General features: G+C 44.5%; 1 protein-coding gene across 13 annotated transcripts in view; it reads left to right on the top strand.

Moving 5' to 3' along the window:
* ptprk (protein tyrosine phosphatase receptor type K) overlaps positions 1–16,158 on the top strand; it is a 144,440-nt gene that overhangs the window by 56,199 nt on the left and 72,083 nt on the right. For all 13 annotated transcript variants that reach the window (XM_046298263.1, XM_046298261.1, XM_046298264.1 and 10 more), the window contains exons 3-6: positions 1,422–1,693; positions 11,919–12,000; positions 14,754–14,869; positions 15,652–15,826. In XM_046298263.1, the coding sequence (XP_046154219.1) occupies positions 1,422–1,693; positions 11,919–12,000; positions 14,754–14,869; positions 15,652–15,826 (645 nt within the window). The remainder of the gene's footprint in view (positions 1–1,421; positions 1,694–11,918; positions 12,001–14,753; positions 14,870–15,651; positions 15,827–16,158) is intronic.

The raw sequence follows: 16,158 nt of genomic DNA, 5'->3' as shown, positions 1-16,158 counted from the left end.
GGTGGGAGGAAGGGTTAGTGGGGGAGGGTGAAAAATACACTGCCTGGCTTGGAAGGGTTCGTCAGGGAGGTGGGAGGAAGGGTTAGTGGGGGAGGGTGAAAAATACACTGCCTGGCTTGGAAGGGTTCGTCAGGGAGGTGGGAGGAGGGGTTAGTGGGGGAGGGTGAAAATACACTGCCTGGCTTGGAAGGGTTCGTCAGGGAGGTGGGAGGAAGGGTTAGTGGGGGAGGGTGAAAAATACACTGCCTGGCTTGGAAGGGTTCGTCAGGGAGGTGGGAGGAGGGGTTAGTGGGGGAGGGTGAAAAATACACTGCCTGGCTTGGAAGGGTTCGTCAGGGAGGTGGGAGGAGGGGTTAGAGGGGGAGGGGGAGAAATACACTGCCTAGCTTGGAAGGGTTCAGCAGGGAGGTGGGAGGAGGGGTTAGTGGGGGAGGGTGAAAAATACACTGCCTGGCCCTGGTCTGTCCGGTGGGGGAGGGAGCAGAACATTGGGAAGGGTGAACTGCCTAGTTTTGGGGAGGAAGGCTTTTTTTGTACCTTTTTTTCCCTGAAACAAACATCCAACAGACAAACTCCCTTTGTTCCCAAGGACAAAGACTCGCCTTTGAACACAGGCCATTTCAAAGGTCTGGAAATATATACATTTCAACAATTAGCTATTCGTAAATGCAATTTTCCAAAAAGCTGTTGTACCACAAGTCAAGAAAATGTATACTGTTGCACTCCAAAGGTTTCTTTGAATTTGACCACCTTGAAAATATCCCCTACTTCACAGCGAATCCTCTATATTAAATACCCAGCACACATAAACACGGCCAGATGGGTTCCTAAAATATTTCTTAGAACTTCTTCTTTGCTTGGAGCTGAGTACACAACGATGGTTCAGAGTTCTTGTACAATATGAATCATCAGAACTCTAGTTACATTCGAGTCATTGTTTTGGCAGGCCTGAAAATGGTGAACAGATGTACTGATTTTGTGACAAATGGTTGTGAAGTGAGGCTTTGGCTAGGCCTGATGTCTTGCTTAAGGGAATAACACATGAGCAAAATGGATTTAAATCATGCATAATAAAGATTCAAATAGGAAATGAATTTGATATTTGTTTGTTAAACCAATACTAAATGACCTGCACTGAACTCTACATGGCAATTTCCCCAAAATGATCATATTATTTTTCATTTATTGGATCTAACTGTAGTTAATCAATTAACATGTCCTTTAATTGAAGCATTTCTATTTGTTTGGTCTTTACCCAAAAATGTTGCTAAGAAACATTGGAGCACTTACAGTAGAGTTGAGAACCTTAGCTGCTGAGAGTCTGACTCTAGGCCCCTCTTATCTCCATGTCCTCTAATGCTCCTCTTCTCTCCTCTCCTCTCCTCTCCTCTACTCTTCTATTCTCTTCTATCCCTGCTCAGGTTCCTACATGATGGTGGACTCCTCCCAGCACGACGCCGGAGAGAAGGCCCGCATTCAGCTGCCAGTAATGAAGGAAAACGACACCCACTGTATTGACTTCAGCTACTTATTGTACACCCAAGATGGCTCCAGCCCCGGGACGCTGAACATCCTGGTGAAGGTCAACAAAGGTCCCATGGCTAATCCCATCTGGAATGTGACCAGCTACACCGGGAAGGAATGGCTCCGCGCTGAGCTGGCCGTCAGTACCTTCTGGCCCAACGAGTATCAGGTACACAGAGCCACTACATCGCTCCATTACCTATCCATCTGGGTCCGTTTGTATGAACCGTCTCAGAGTAGGGGTGCTGATTTAGGATCAGTTTTGACTTTTAGATCACAATAAATAAGATTACATGGAGAGTGGGGGGGTTGATCCTAGATCAGCTCTCCTACATTTGATACATATGGACCAAGGCCTCTGTAGCACTGATATGGAGATGGACCTATTGGCTGTATGTCTCTTGTTCACTGGACTGTTGAGGCTTGATGGTCTTTAAGCCAAGAAGGAATTGTAATTTTCTTCCCCGCTTGTAATTAGATTCTCAAATTAGTCAGGGTCTGGAAAAGGATATTAAAGACTATAAATTATAGAAGTTTAATTATTAAAATAATTATTATTGAGAGGGCATATGGGCAATGAACTGATTCCATATAAATAGGGATTCATTTGTGCATATTCACATTTTTCAAATGCCATGTTGATTGTGATGCGTCCAATTGTGAAAGTAGGCAAATGCCTAGTTCTCCAAATGTCAGCTGGATCATTGAATTTATTTCTTGTTTATTATGTTTTCCTTCTTTACGGCCAATTCATTTTGCTCCGTTTTGGACAATAAAACTGCTAAGCTAATTGTATTGTATAATGTCATCATGCATGGTCATGCAACATGACGAGAAAATGGTGGTTCATTTCACAGGTCAATACTTTTTTTCCCCCTGGTGTAAATTATGAAGTGATAGCAAGTCACTAAAGATCATTACACCTTTCTCACAGTCAAATTTACAGCTGATAGGAAAGACTCTCAAGTAGCCAGTTCTGTAATGAGAATGGATGGTTAAGGAGGAGATGGGCAGGAAGACCTACAGCCCGTTCTGCCCTTGTGTTCCCCCAACCTGGGATGGGGTCTTAAAACTCACATACATGCTGGCACGCACACACTCACGCACATACACACGCGAGACAGTGGTCGTTTGTGCACTGGTAATGAGGCCTTGTCTTAGCAATGGGGTCGAGTAGCGCTGGACCGTGGATCTTTGTCTAAGACTTTGGGGAAGGCGACTAGGCTAGGCCACTGATTTATCGGTCTTGACCGGGACTCAGGAGTGGAGACTGGGGCACAAATGCAATGTGTGTGGCTGTGTACGCCAGAGGGGCCCAGTAGGATAGCAGCACATCACTCTGCGCCATCTAAAGCTGGCCTGACAACCCAATCCTCCCACCCCTAAGTATGGGTTCTCGGTGAGGGAATTTCTGGGTGACAACCCAAACTGCCCCGAGCTATACCTCTGAAAGTCTGAAACACAGGAACAAGGGTGATAGCCTGGTTCTTTATCCTCAGAGTCCTGCTAATAGCTGCTGCTGTCGTTGCTGCAGCCTGTAACATAAGTGGAGGCAGGTTTTTATTTCCCCAGCAATGTTCAGAGTTGTTGTTTTTTCACAACCCTGGAGGCACGCCAGGTCCACCATGCGAGATGGCTACATTGGCTGTAAATGACTGAAAACGGATGTGAAATATTCCGAATGCATGTTGATTGATGAGAGCGGAGGCTTTGAAAGCTAAAGACGCCGGACTAGATTCGGTGCCAGATACTTTGTGGGTATCAAATTGCCATGTAGTAGCTAGTGTTGCCTCTGTGTACTCTCTCTCCCCTCGCCGCCTCTCTCTCCTTCCTTTCGCTCTTCAGATACTTTATTTATCCGCCTTTTTGCAATGGGATTTGATTCAATAAGCTCGCCTCCCTTTCTTTCTCTGCCAATGCTGTATTTGTAAGTATTTCGTTTGCATTTTTTTTTCTGCCTCCTTTTCTCTCTGTATGGCTAATGAAACCCGTGGCCCGTCATGTCACTAATTGGAAGGAATGAATGATTCAGTACTCTTGTCAACACGTGTCCTCTTGGAGTGATAGGGAATTTTTAAGTGGGCGATGCTTATTATTCTAATCCGATCATTTGGTTTCGTACGTCTCCTTTGCCAGTGGTGCCAGAGCTAGAGTCGTCAAGGCCTTCTGACACGCAGTCACGCTGACGGTGGCTAGTGTAATTGGACACCTGTGTTTCCGCATGCCTCGGCGAGGACACTTCGCTGTAATACCAGAACGGTAGTATTAGTGAGAGATGAAATAGAAACAGAAGCATCACTGTGTAAAGGTTATGAAATGGTTTATTTTTGCGAAAGCATTGTTGTTGTTGTTGTGAAGTAGGTGTACTTACATTGGCGTGAGCTATCGGTGACGTGACTGACGTGAGTGAATGACGATCGCTCATGACGAACGAGCGAGATGAAAAAGGTTTGGCCACAGGTGTGCGCTTTTCTTTGGTTCATCATAGTGGGCTGCCTCTGCTGGTCACGAGTAGTCATTACACGTGTAGTCTCTTCAAACTGTAGTTACAGAACTGCACACATGTAGATTTTCCATTTATTCCATCAATGCGATTTAGTAAAAGGCATCAGAATGCATTCATCATCAATTCATTCGCCCATCAGTTGTGTATATGTTTCAGTGATGATTCAGAACTCTTATTGCCAATATTTGCAATGCCAGCCGACTCAAAGTTGACCACATTCAGGTAAAACAAATGTTTAATCGTAGGCCAGAGATCATCATCCCATTGTTCCTCCCCTGCTGAACGACATTTTGGGTCTCCCACTGAGCTGTTGTCTCCCAAAAGGTGTGCTGGGAAAGGCCTTGTCTGAATAGATCCCTTCATAGAGACCTGGCAGCCCCAGTCCGCCCCGTCCCCGATCCCCTGCAGAGGCCGGAGCAAGCTTAGACATCTTAGCCTGTAAATAAGTCTGTACACGCAGGGGATTAGGCATCATTTGAAAGAGCAGAGCGTTATAATTAATAGCCTCTGATATCAGAGGGGAGAAGCTAATGAAGCGCTAGGACCAGTGCCGGCATGTCTCTTCGTCCTTTGCGCTCGCTCTCTCTCTCTTTCTCTTTCTCTCTCTTTCTCTCTCTGTCTGTTTTTCTCTGCCTGTTTCTCTCTGTCTGTTTCTCTATCCTCTCTCTCTCTGAGGCTGCTGCTCATTTGACCTTTGTCCGTATTTCTACAAACCCACATCACCGTGAAGCCCAGGATTGGTGTATTTGTCACCTTTGATTGGAGGGATGACCCCTGACACCTGGTCATGGTGTGTAAATATTGGTCTCTTACTATATTTGAATCATGTGATTTCCCATTTATGATAGTTCTTCACTTCTGGCATGTGCATTGAAATAAATGAATTAGGACTGATTAAACGTGTCAGAATGAATGTTTAATGAAATGTTAGAGATGAGATGACATAGTCTCTGGGGATTGTTAAACGTTGAACAGAATGTAGCAGCTGAGCACACATTGGTGATGCAGTCATACATGCCTGATTTACATGGGTCAATAGACTATTTATTTGTGTGTCTCTTCAGACAGTTCAGACAAATTGCCATGGATATACGACGTTTTACTCCCGTAGACACTGTTTTGTATTGCTGCAGCTGACAATTTGAAAGTCAACATGCGGGCTCCTCTTTGTCCTGGGGTAAGGGCACTGGTCGACATGGTCTTAGCTGCTGTCCAGAACCCTCAGCCGTCAACTCTACTTGTCTTTAAGGGGGATCTTAGAGGAACTATGGTGTCGTGGAGGGGGTCTGGGCCGGAATGGAACTGAGGGGCCTGTAGGGACCCAAGTGATTTATTCACAAGCCAGGTGTTTACTCTTTAGCTCAAGACCAAATTGGTGTGTGGATTTAACCAATCAAGACTGTTGAAACAATTAGGGCTCAGACTGGTAGGCTTTTCCACGCTAGAGATGTGTGTCTGTGTGTGAGCCTCGTTTAATTAATGGAGTGACAACTGAGGACTTAAAGGAGTAAAGTCACTAGGAGTGTGAGAGAGAGCAAGTCAGTTCCTGTCGCACTCCTTGTTGTGTACACTTGGTGGGGGTTGGTTTGTTCAAATGCGTGTGTGTATATAGGGAAGGGAGGAGTTGTGGGGGAGGGTGGAGGTCTGAAGGCTGAGGGCTGGCATTTCTTGTCAAGGTCGTTCCATTTCCTCTCGTCAACGCTGCCCCCCCCACCGCACATATTTTGGCCCAACGCAGACCCATTCCTGACGCTCTGACTACTTCTGAACCTATAGATGGCCTGCAGAAGATCGGAATGGGGGGAAAATCAAGCACCGGGGGCTTTGTTTAGCCCTGAATATTTCCATCTGCGTCGTGAGGTGTGGTGATTATGACCCCTGCGTGTGCGATCCAGAGGAATGACCCCGGCGCGGCTCTCAGCACTTCTCTGCAATGAAGGAAACAAATGACAGGGAGGCTCTTCTAAGGCACAGCCTGACAGAGCTAGAATGTCTCTCCTTTGTTCAGAGCTTTGACTGTGTTTGTGCGTGAATACAGCCCTCCTGTCGGGTAGAAATAACAGGTATTATCATTAATGGTCCGTATTTGACCTGTTGGAAGGTGCTGACTATGCTACGTTGAGTTAAATTGAATTCTTGCACAGAGGGCTTTTCCAGCCGTAGCGGAGCTATGCAATACATCCATTAGAGTCATTTAATCAGTGTTAATGACACAGTCTTAAGATGATTAACGTGATTAGAGCCACACTCGCAATGGATTTTAGAGTCTAATTGTTATTGAAGTAAAATTGAGCCTGGGCCCTTTTTGAAAGACTTGTTTGCTCTTCAGTTGTGGTCTGTGTTGGTGCCTTATTCTGGAAGATGTCCTACCCCTGGTTTGGCGGTTTGATGACTCGGTCAGGAATTTTCTTCCCGTTCCTACCAGGTTGAACACTTACCCTCACCGCAGGTCTCTACCCTCCCTCTCATCATGCTTCAGGCTCGACCTCTCCAAGTGCAATGGCTCTGATTTGGCCCCGGCCATTGATCTGAATACGGAAACAATCAGCGTTATTAAGGGAGAGTGTCAGTATCTACCTCCAAACACGTTTCCATTTTCCTGAAGCCCCTTACCTCAGTATTGTCGGGGCTCTGCCGTATTAATGTACGGCGTAATGGCCGTTTATGGAGATTGCTCCTCTGTCGGCATGCAGCGGGTGAAATGATAGATTGAAAATGATCGCTCAAAGCTGAGAGATTACTCTTCAACTGAGAGGGATGCACCTCCTATGAACCGCCCTGTGAGGAATCATGGGAGGGAGTCTGAAGCCAGAATATATTGCTTCTAATGGGCCATCCTGGAAGAGAGCGAGAGCCTTCGCAGCACTGCACATCACATCGGAGCCCATGAAAACAGGTTACTGCATCTTTCTTTAAAGGCAAACATTTCGGCACACATCCCCCACCCCATAGACATGATGAACGACGTCTCCCGGGCTGCTCCCAAGGAAATAAAAGGCTTTTCTCTCGTCACATTCGTATCAATTGTGGTATTTTTTTCTGACAGTGTTTACTCTGTGACTGCTGTGGTAATGATCAGCGGAATAAATGCAGATGGGAGGAAGGGAGGGGGGTGTAGATCCTCTGCAGAATGCCTCTCCTCCTCTCCTAGCCAGGCCTCTCTGTGACAGGTGAAGTGATAAGAGAACAGCAAATACACCCCCCTCCATCAGGTGGGTGATGTGATGAATGGGTGCCTGGCAAGAGAGAGAGAGAGAGAGAGTGTGTGTGTGTGCGTGCACATGTTTGCATCTCTGACAGTATTTTCTGTATATTTCCAAGTCACGGCCGTAGTTTGCCTCTGATTGGGCCGCATGTTTTGATGTTCTTGAGACATATCTGCATTGGTTGCGTGTATGTTGAAATCACACACACACACACACACACACACACACACACACACACACACACACACACACACACACACACACACACACACACACACACACACACACACACACACACACACACACACACACACACACACACACACACACACACACACACACACACAACCTATACCAGCTGGTAGGGCAGGAGTTGCTGACATCATGGTCATTTGAGCAGCTCATGCAGGCTCCAGCCCAGCTGCAGTCTCTGCCTGTCCGTCCGTCCCTGATTCTGTCCCTGCATGTCTCCATGTGAGGCTCCAGCAGACAGGAAACCCTTCTCTAGGTCCATCTGCCACCCCCTCCTAGACCACAGAGCTCCTCTCCTTCCCTCTCCTCCTCTAGCCAAGACCTGCTGGTCCAAAGCGCTACCCAGCATTCAGCCTCTGAAAGGTAACCTCAGTGCTCTAGACATTGAGTTGGGTTCGTTGTATTTCAGATTTCAGAGACATTTAGTACTCTCTGTATTTGCTGACTGTTTATGGAGACATTTTGGATAAATGAACTTCCAGTTAACTTTATCTCAGTATGAGTATGACTTGGATTGCTGATGAAGCTCCTCAGTTCCTCAAATCAAAATGGAGTAAACAAAGATGAACCAACAATTTGGATATATCCGCTGTGACTGTTTTTTTATTCCATTGGCTGTCATCCTCAGCCTGTGCTGTGAACATGTTCATATTTTCTCCTCACCCGGAGGAGAGCAGTGTATTATTTTTAAAGAGCTGTCAGGGGGCTGATGCTGTGTTCACTCTGTGAGCCTTACTGGCTTGTGGCTTGGTGACATCAGGGCTAGTCTGTCGCAGCTAGCTCGGTTAAGATAATTGCACCAGCACAGGTGGTCACAGCGGAGTTTTTTCTTTTATCTCACCTTGTTTGTTCAATTTCCAATGATAGCCGACCTCTTTACTGTCACTACTGAAAATTGCAATTGGTAGTTCCGGAAGGGCCACTCTCTCACCTTTCCCCTCCAAGAATATTATGAGTTGTTCATCTATGTTGTACGACCAGGCTCTAATAAGATCATGTTATTACGTTATTGCGGGGAAAAGCTGGTAATCGAATACAGTACATCTGTCCATTTTCACTAGTTGTGGAAAAGCGATATAGAATGGGGGGGGGGGGGGGGGGGGGGGGGGGTTGGGAGCATGGCAGATTCCTGTGACTGCCCTGACTGCACTGCTCGCTTAAAGATTTATACCATAATCCTCTCATTGGAGTTATCGCAAGTGCTGGCTTAAGATTTGTTTAGCAAATGTCGTATGCATTAAGAGAGAGATCACTTAAAAGGATATGAATCTCAGCTAAAAGCAAAATACCATCATTAAGCTAGAGCTCGGCAGCAGCTGGAACAAACTATTATTGTAAATGTTTATTCGGTCTCTCTCTTTTCCTGCTGAAAGGCATGTTTAGAATGCAATTCGGGGGGATCAGGATTCAGCCGTAAAATGTCCTTAGATCCCACAGTAGATTTAGCAAATTGTGAAGTCTGTGAAAGGTGAATTAAAGGTTGTGTTCAGTGGAAAACAAAGTGCATGAGGTTTGAGGGTTATTTTCTATAATCAGCTTCAAGTGGAGGCACATCCTTTTAAATTGACCACTTACATGTAAATCTGTTCTCCCGTTGCCCTTCCAACACTGTGACATTTACAGGGCCTTCAGAAAGTATTCATACCCCTTGATTTATTCCACATTTTGTTGTTACGACCTGAATTCAAAATGGATTAAATAGCTTTTTTTCTTCTCTCTCATCTACACACAATACCCCATAAATATCAAATGTACATAAGTATTAACGCCCATCAGTCAATACATGTTGTAATCGCTGCCAAAGGTGATTCTATCTGTTAGTCGTTCTGGATAAGTCTCTAAGAGCTTTGCACATTTAAAAACAATTCTTCAAGCTCTGTCAAGTTGGTTGTTGATCATTGCTAGACCGCCATTTTCAAGTCTTGACATAGATTTTCAAGACTATTTTAAGTCAAAACTGTAACTAGGCTACTCAGGAACATTCCATGTCGTCTTGGTAAACGACTCCAGTGTATATTTGGCCTTGTGTTTTAGGGTATTGTCCTGCTGAAAGGTGAAAGGTCTCCCACTGTCTGTTGGAAAGCAGGTTTTCATCTAGGATTTTGCCTGTGCTTAGCTCTATTCCATGGATTTAAAAAAAAATTAAACTCCCTAGTTCTTGCCAATGACAACCATACCCGATGACAAGCAGCTACCACCATGGTTGAAAATATGAAGAGTGGTATTCAGTGTTGTGTTGGATTTGACCCAAACATAACACGTTGTATTCAGGACATAAACTACATCTATTTTGCAAATTATTTGCAGTTTTACTTTAGTGCCTTATTGCAAACAGAATGCTTTAAAATATATATATATATATATATATATTTGTATTTTGTAAGGCTTTCTTCTTTTCACTCTGTCATTTACGTTAGTATTGTGGAGTAACTACAATGTTGTTGATCCATCCGCAGTTTTCTCCTATCACAGCCATTAAACCCTGTAACTGTTTCAAAGTCACCATTGTCCTCATGGTGAAATCCCTGAGTGGTTTCCTTCCTCTCTGGCAACTGAGTTAGGAAGTCTTTTTAGTGACTGGGTGCATTGATACATCATCCAAAGTGTAGTTAATAACTTCACCATGCTCAAAGGGATATTCAATGCCTGCTTTTTTTTTTTTTTTTACCCATCTACCAATCAGTGCCTTTTTTCTTTGTGAAATCGCCCTGGTCTTTGGGATTGAATCTGTGTTTGAAGTTCACTGATCGACTGAGGGACCTTACTGATAATTGTATGTGTGGATTACAGAGATGAGCTTGTCATTCAAAAATCATGTTAAACACAATTATTGTACACAGAGTGAGTCCATGCAACTTACTATGTGACTTGTTAAGCAAATCTTTACTCCTGAATTTATTTTGGTTTGCCATAAGAATGGGATTGAATACTTATTGACTCAAGACACTTCAGCTTTTCATCTTGTATTAATTTCAAAAGAATTCCAAGAACATAATTTCACTTTGACATTATGGGGTATTGTGTGTACTAAATCTAAATGTAATCCATTTTCAATTCTGGTGTGAATTGAAAATGTCAAAAGGTGTGAATACTTTCTGAAGGCACTGTATGTGGTTACATGGCTAGAGTACATTGCAGTTTAGGGGCTGCAGGTTGCCTAGTGGTTAGAGCGTCAAGCCAGTAACCGAAAGGTTGCTGGATCAAATCCCTGACCGGACAAATCTGTCGTTCTGCCCCTGAACAAGGCAGATAACACACTGTTCCCTGGTAGGCTGTCATTGTAAATAAGAACGTGTTCTTAACTGACTTGCCTAGTTAAATGAAGGTTGAATGTGTCCAGAGTAGTAAAAACCATGTAAGCCAGTTGGATGTATAGTGCGGTCGATGGACAACATTGTTTAGTAAGAAGCTGGGTATGTTCCAAAAAGTACCCCGATTTTTCTGTGAGTGGGCAACTGTCCATAATTTGCCAGAGGCCTAAGAGGCCCAACCATACATTTTGTATTGATGGATGAAAGCAGAGGGACATTGAGCCCCAGTCTCCACAGCAGGCCCTGTAAGTACTCTGATTGGCATGACGTCCTCAGTACTATAATCACCTCTCTGACAGCCTGATGTGGGGGCAGCTATGGACAACTGCAATGCACTGTAACCATATAGCCTGCTATCCCCACACAAAGGTATAAACATTAGACTGGGGTTGACATTGTATGTCGACCTATTAAGGCTGAACCGTATGTTCTGCCCACACAATTGGTTAGTTTTTCCCCCCCTCTTTGTGTGCAAGACTCTGACTGAGGGTAAGGACAAAAACTTAACCGGAAAGTATTTTTAGATGGTCATTATTTCCCACCGTGTGGAATTTTAGTTGAAACGTTTTCCGTGGTTACAGTATGCTATGTGCTAATTCAATAACCACCCGGAGGAAATTTCACATTTTTGTAAAGAGTGTGATTTCTTTCTCAGTGTTACACGGTTCAGTCCAAAATGTTTTACTTAATGACATCTATGTTTATATAAGTACTTTTCTTCTAAAAGCTTTCACTTGCATTTAGCTTTGTGTTAGAATTCAGCCTCAACCAAAATAAGTGACTTGACTTACTTTAAAAGAAGTGAAAAGGGGGGGGGAAACATTCGACCTCACATTGACATCATGCTGCTGTGGCCACACATTTTGATTTGTTACGGAATTATATCGACTGTTGATTTATTTATATTCCCCTTCACTCTTTATCTGGAGAATATGATTTCTGTCCCAGTTTACGATCACATCCCATGGCACCATAAAGTGCCCGCAGCGGATATACCAAACGGCTGCCTGTTGGAACCTGCAAGAGTCTCGGGCAGAATGATGGCGCATTAGGGATCGATCTGTGAAAATTTGATGGAAATGAGTGTTGTAAACATCCTGTCTCCCCCCTCTCTGGCAGGTCATATTTGAGGCGGAGGTCTCTGACGGGAAGACAGGCTTCATTGCGATTGATGACATCCAGGTTTTGAGCTATCCATGTGGTAAGTCATTACACAGGCAGTAATTACCAGACACTCCTGCATTGCTGCTGATGGATTTTTTTGTTGTTGTTGCTCTGCAAATGAAGACACGTAAAGGTGACACTGTGGTTGAGGGGAAAGGTGAAGTGAGCAAGTTTTGCCGCTGGAAGACAATAGAGTGGGCTGACCTGCATTTGAAAACATCAGTGACTGTCGGCAGAGGATGGAATAAATAAATACATTAATAGATGAATCAGCCGTGTGATGAAGGATAATTGTGCGCTCTCAGCATGGCTTTCTGGGTTGTAATAGCTGACTTCCACCCACTTCAGTGCAATGAAGTACTTTAACTTTAAAAAATCCCTGGCTTCCTGATGACCTGACTATTAAATATACCGTAGTAGTGTTTGAAAAAAAGTTTTTACCCAGAGACCATTTCACAAAGACACAGTGAAAGCATGTTTCCGACAGCTCCCACAGACGGCAAGATTCTGAGACGCCATTGGAAATCGACGTTTCATTATTGAAGTGTTATTAAGAAAATGTTGTGAAGTGTGTCCACAGTTGTTTGCGCTGTACTCATTCGTACACATCAAAAGGGCCCAAACGGAAAATGGTAATATTTCAATTTTTTTTCCCTCACTTCCGTTTTGTCTAGAATGATTTGGATTAGTCTATCCAGGATGATAAAGGATTAGATTAAATAATGGAAAGGCATCCCAATTAGGAGCACCAGCAACCACAGGGGGTAGTGATTTCACCTTCACTGATGAGGTCTACTAACTAGGAATGTAATCCTTTTGAACAGAGTAGTCAACCTTTTGTGACAGTTAATTATAAAGGGTGGGTAAAATGGCTGGTTTAGGGACACTGGACCCTTTGAGGACTAGACTGGTGCAGTCCAGTGTGTCCAGCCATGCGTCTTCTCCCGCTACCTCCTCCTAGGCTTGCATCCCAAACGGCACCCTATCCCCGACGTAGTGCACTACTTTTGACCAGGGCCCAATGTAGCGAATAGGGTGCCATTTGAGATACAGCCCTAGCCTCCACAGTAGCAGCATTCATTTAAATTGACAGCTGCATCCAGAGAAATGCTCAGTACTGAGCACTAGCCACCCCTCATTTGGCAGCGTGGTAAGTGGATTGATTCAGGGGACCGATACATCCCAGGCTAATTTGGAGCTAATCTGCTAATGCCGTCGCTCCAGAGGGTAATTTCAGTTGGATTTAACAATAATAATTATCCCTCGGTCTCAAACATTTACCCATGTATTACTTTGGAGAAACACATTTGAGTTTTTTAAGGAGTGTTAAGTATTTAGTGAGCACTATAGGAAAACAATCATATTCCTAGTAAGTGCGTGATCGCTCTTCAATAACAAATGCTGCAGATTTGGACCAACCGGTTAATCAGCAAGTGTCGTTTTCTTTTGCACTTTCGATGAAACCACTTGGTTCAAAGCGTCTGGCATGACCATATCCTCCTGGTTATCAGTGGCCACTGGCTCTGATCCCTGTCTCGAGGAGCTTGTAGCTCTTCAGCGGCAGAGAGGCTAGAATGGATCCCCGACTAAGCTCTGTGTGAAACGAGGGTGTGCTGAACCACCCACCTCTCTAACCACCCACTGCACTGATCATAATGAACGAGCTAAGCACACGCCCTAGCTGACACTGGGATTCTCGGTCTCTATTTTCGCCGTCGTCTCATAGCTAGTTAAATCACTGGATGGGACTTTATTTTGAATGGCACTAGCCCATTGGATCATCTCACTGTTCGATCATCTCTTCCTCACTTCTCGGCCGCCTCTAGATCTCACACTTGGTAGTGCTCTCTGTCTAAGATTCTGTCTCTTTGTATGTATGGGTTGTGCATAAAATTATGCCTAATCAGTTTTCTCGCTGTAGTATACAGGCTAATTTGGGGGAGTACCCTTAGGCTGTGTTTTTGAATTCGCTGCTGGATTATAGAACACAATTAAATTCACAATCGCTCCAAAACATGAATTAAAAGAAAACATCTACAGGCAGTGAGTTTTCGTCCTCAAAGTCAAATTGAAGAAAGATAATTGAAGGAATGTTAAATGCAGCATCTTTAAACTTACCGAGAGAACACTTGGTACCTCTGTACATTGACGTAGTTAATGTATTCGAAAGTATGAAGAGCCAAGCCGTCGTTTGCCTCGCTAGATAATATGTAATGAGGATCCCTGGATGTTAACAACAATGGGGAGCCAGACAACCGTTTTGACCATGTGGTCCTGTTGCGTTCAGATAGAGTTTAGCTCCTTTTCGTAAAACGTTCCTCCTAGTCATGTGTGCTCAGTCACCGCCGGCAGTGCTCCAGACTACCACACGGCATCTGGACTGCCAACCAGCCAAATCACCATGAATAATTTAGCTGTCCAGATCAAAACTTTGCTCGTTAATATTCTTCCTTCCAAATGTCTCTTCTCCCTTCCATCCTTCTCCTCATGTCGGTGCACCTAGGTTTCCTTTTCTTTGATATGTCTCTGCCCTCTTCGGACACTAGTATCTTTTGATCAGAGGTGCTAGTGTGCGTATTGTCATAATCCAGGCTGTTCGTAGCAGTGGTGTGTGATTACCTGTACCATTTCACCCTCTCAGCTCTGGCTGTGTCCATGTGACAGATGAGGTAGAAGCTAGTAATTAGGACTTGGCTGTCTGACATGGCGAGGAGAGGGAGGTGCTGCATTGATCATGTCGTGGACGTTGCATTTATGACTGCTGTAATTGTTTTCTTCCCCCCCCCATAGATAAATCTCCTCACTTCCTGCGCCTGGGAGATGTGGAGGTCAACGCGGGGCAGAACGCTACCTTCCAGTGCATCGCTACCGGCCGGGATGCCAACAACAACAAACTGTGGCTGCAGGTAGGGACTGGGAGCGGGCAGGGCAGGATAACCACTGAACACCAGGACTCGTTATTAAATGGTGGGGTCATACTGTTGTTCATGTATCATACCAAAAGACAAAAATTGAGTTCAAAATTCAACCAAATTATAATCTATCACTTGGTATATCACTTGGCATTGTGTCCTCAAAACTCAAAACACCTCTCTACACCATCTCAGATATGATACGCTACTCAAGGCAATGCCACATCTCTTTGGGGAAATGTCTATTATGAAAGAATGGAAAATCTATTTTGTCAGCTAGGGCTGCAGGAAAATCACTGTTCAGGTGACCCCCCCCCCCCCTCCCAATGCCTAGGGTGAACTGATAAGGCCCACAGAGTTGAAGGGAGAGTGGGATGGATGGAGGGAGAGGAGGAGGAGGAGGAGGTAGGGAGGGAATAAGGGATAACTCCTCTCATGGATGACTGGGTGGGAAAGTGTGAGAGGCGATGTGACCATTTCGGTGCCGGCGGTCGTGGAGGTGAAACTGTAAAAGAGGCAGTGCTGTCGACACCAAACTTGTCTGATAACGTTCGCCGCGATAAAGCCCTCAGAGGAAGTGGCAGCTTAACAAACCCATTTATCCCTCTGAGATACACTTTTACAGTACGTGTTACTAGCTTGATGCGTCCTTGATGCCATGTTTGTTTTTGAGAAATGACTCCAGATTTGATATGTCTGCCATCATCTTCCTGATAGTGTAACGACCTTCCAATGAGTGCAAACGGATATGTTTTTCCCTTGTTTTTATTGCGCAGAGGCGAAATGGGGAGGACATTCCCGTGGCCTCGACTAAGAACATCAACCACAGGCGGTTCGCTGCCTCGTTCAGACTGAAGGAAGTGACTAATCTGGACCAAGACCTTTATCGATGTGTCACCCAATCAGAGAGAGGATCTGGTGTGTCCAATTTCGCCGGGCTCATCGTCAGAGGTATGTGCGCCCTCTTCAGATGAACATCCATGCACATCTGTTTACTACTTTATAAATGATTGGTAGCAGCTCTTATTCAAGTCTAAGAGCTGTTAATTGTGGTTTTGGACTCAGTTGCAAAAATTCCCCAAATTTCTTCGTAAACATTATGCATGAATCAAAGATAAATATGTGAGGGAAAACACAACTAGCATATGTTTATTCAGATGGAGGAGTTTGAATATTATTAGGATATTCAAATGAGAATCACCAAAGGGAAAATAAATACACAAGTTCTCATGTCATGATGTGTGAAGTCTGCTTGTGGGAATGCTTCTCAGATGGGGTCAGTG

This window comes from Oncorhynchus gorbuscha, linkage group LG14 (assembly GCF_021184085.1).
Source record: "Oncorhynchus gorbuscha isolate QuinsamMale2020 ecotype Even-year linkage group LG14, OgorEven_v1.0, whole genome shotgun sequence".
In the NCBI taxonomy this organism is placed as follows: domain Eukaryota; kingdom Metazoa; phylum Chordata; class Actinopteri; order Salmoniformes; family Salmonidae; genus Oncorhynchus; species Oncorhynchus gorbuscha.
This window is presented reverse-complemented; position numbering and strand designations above follow the sequence as displayed.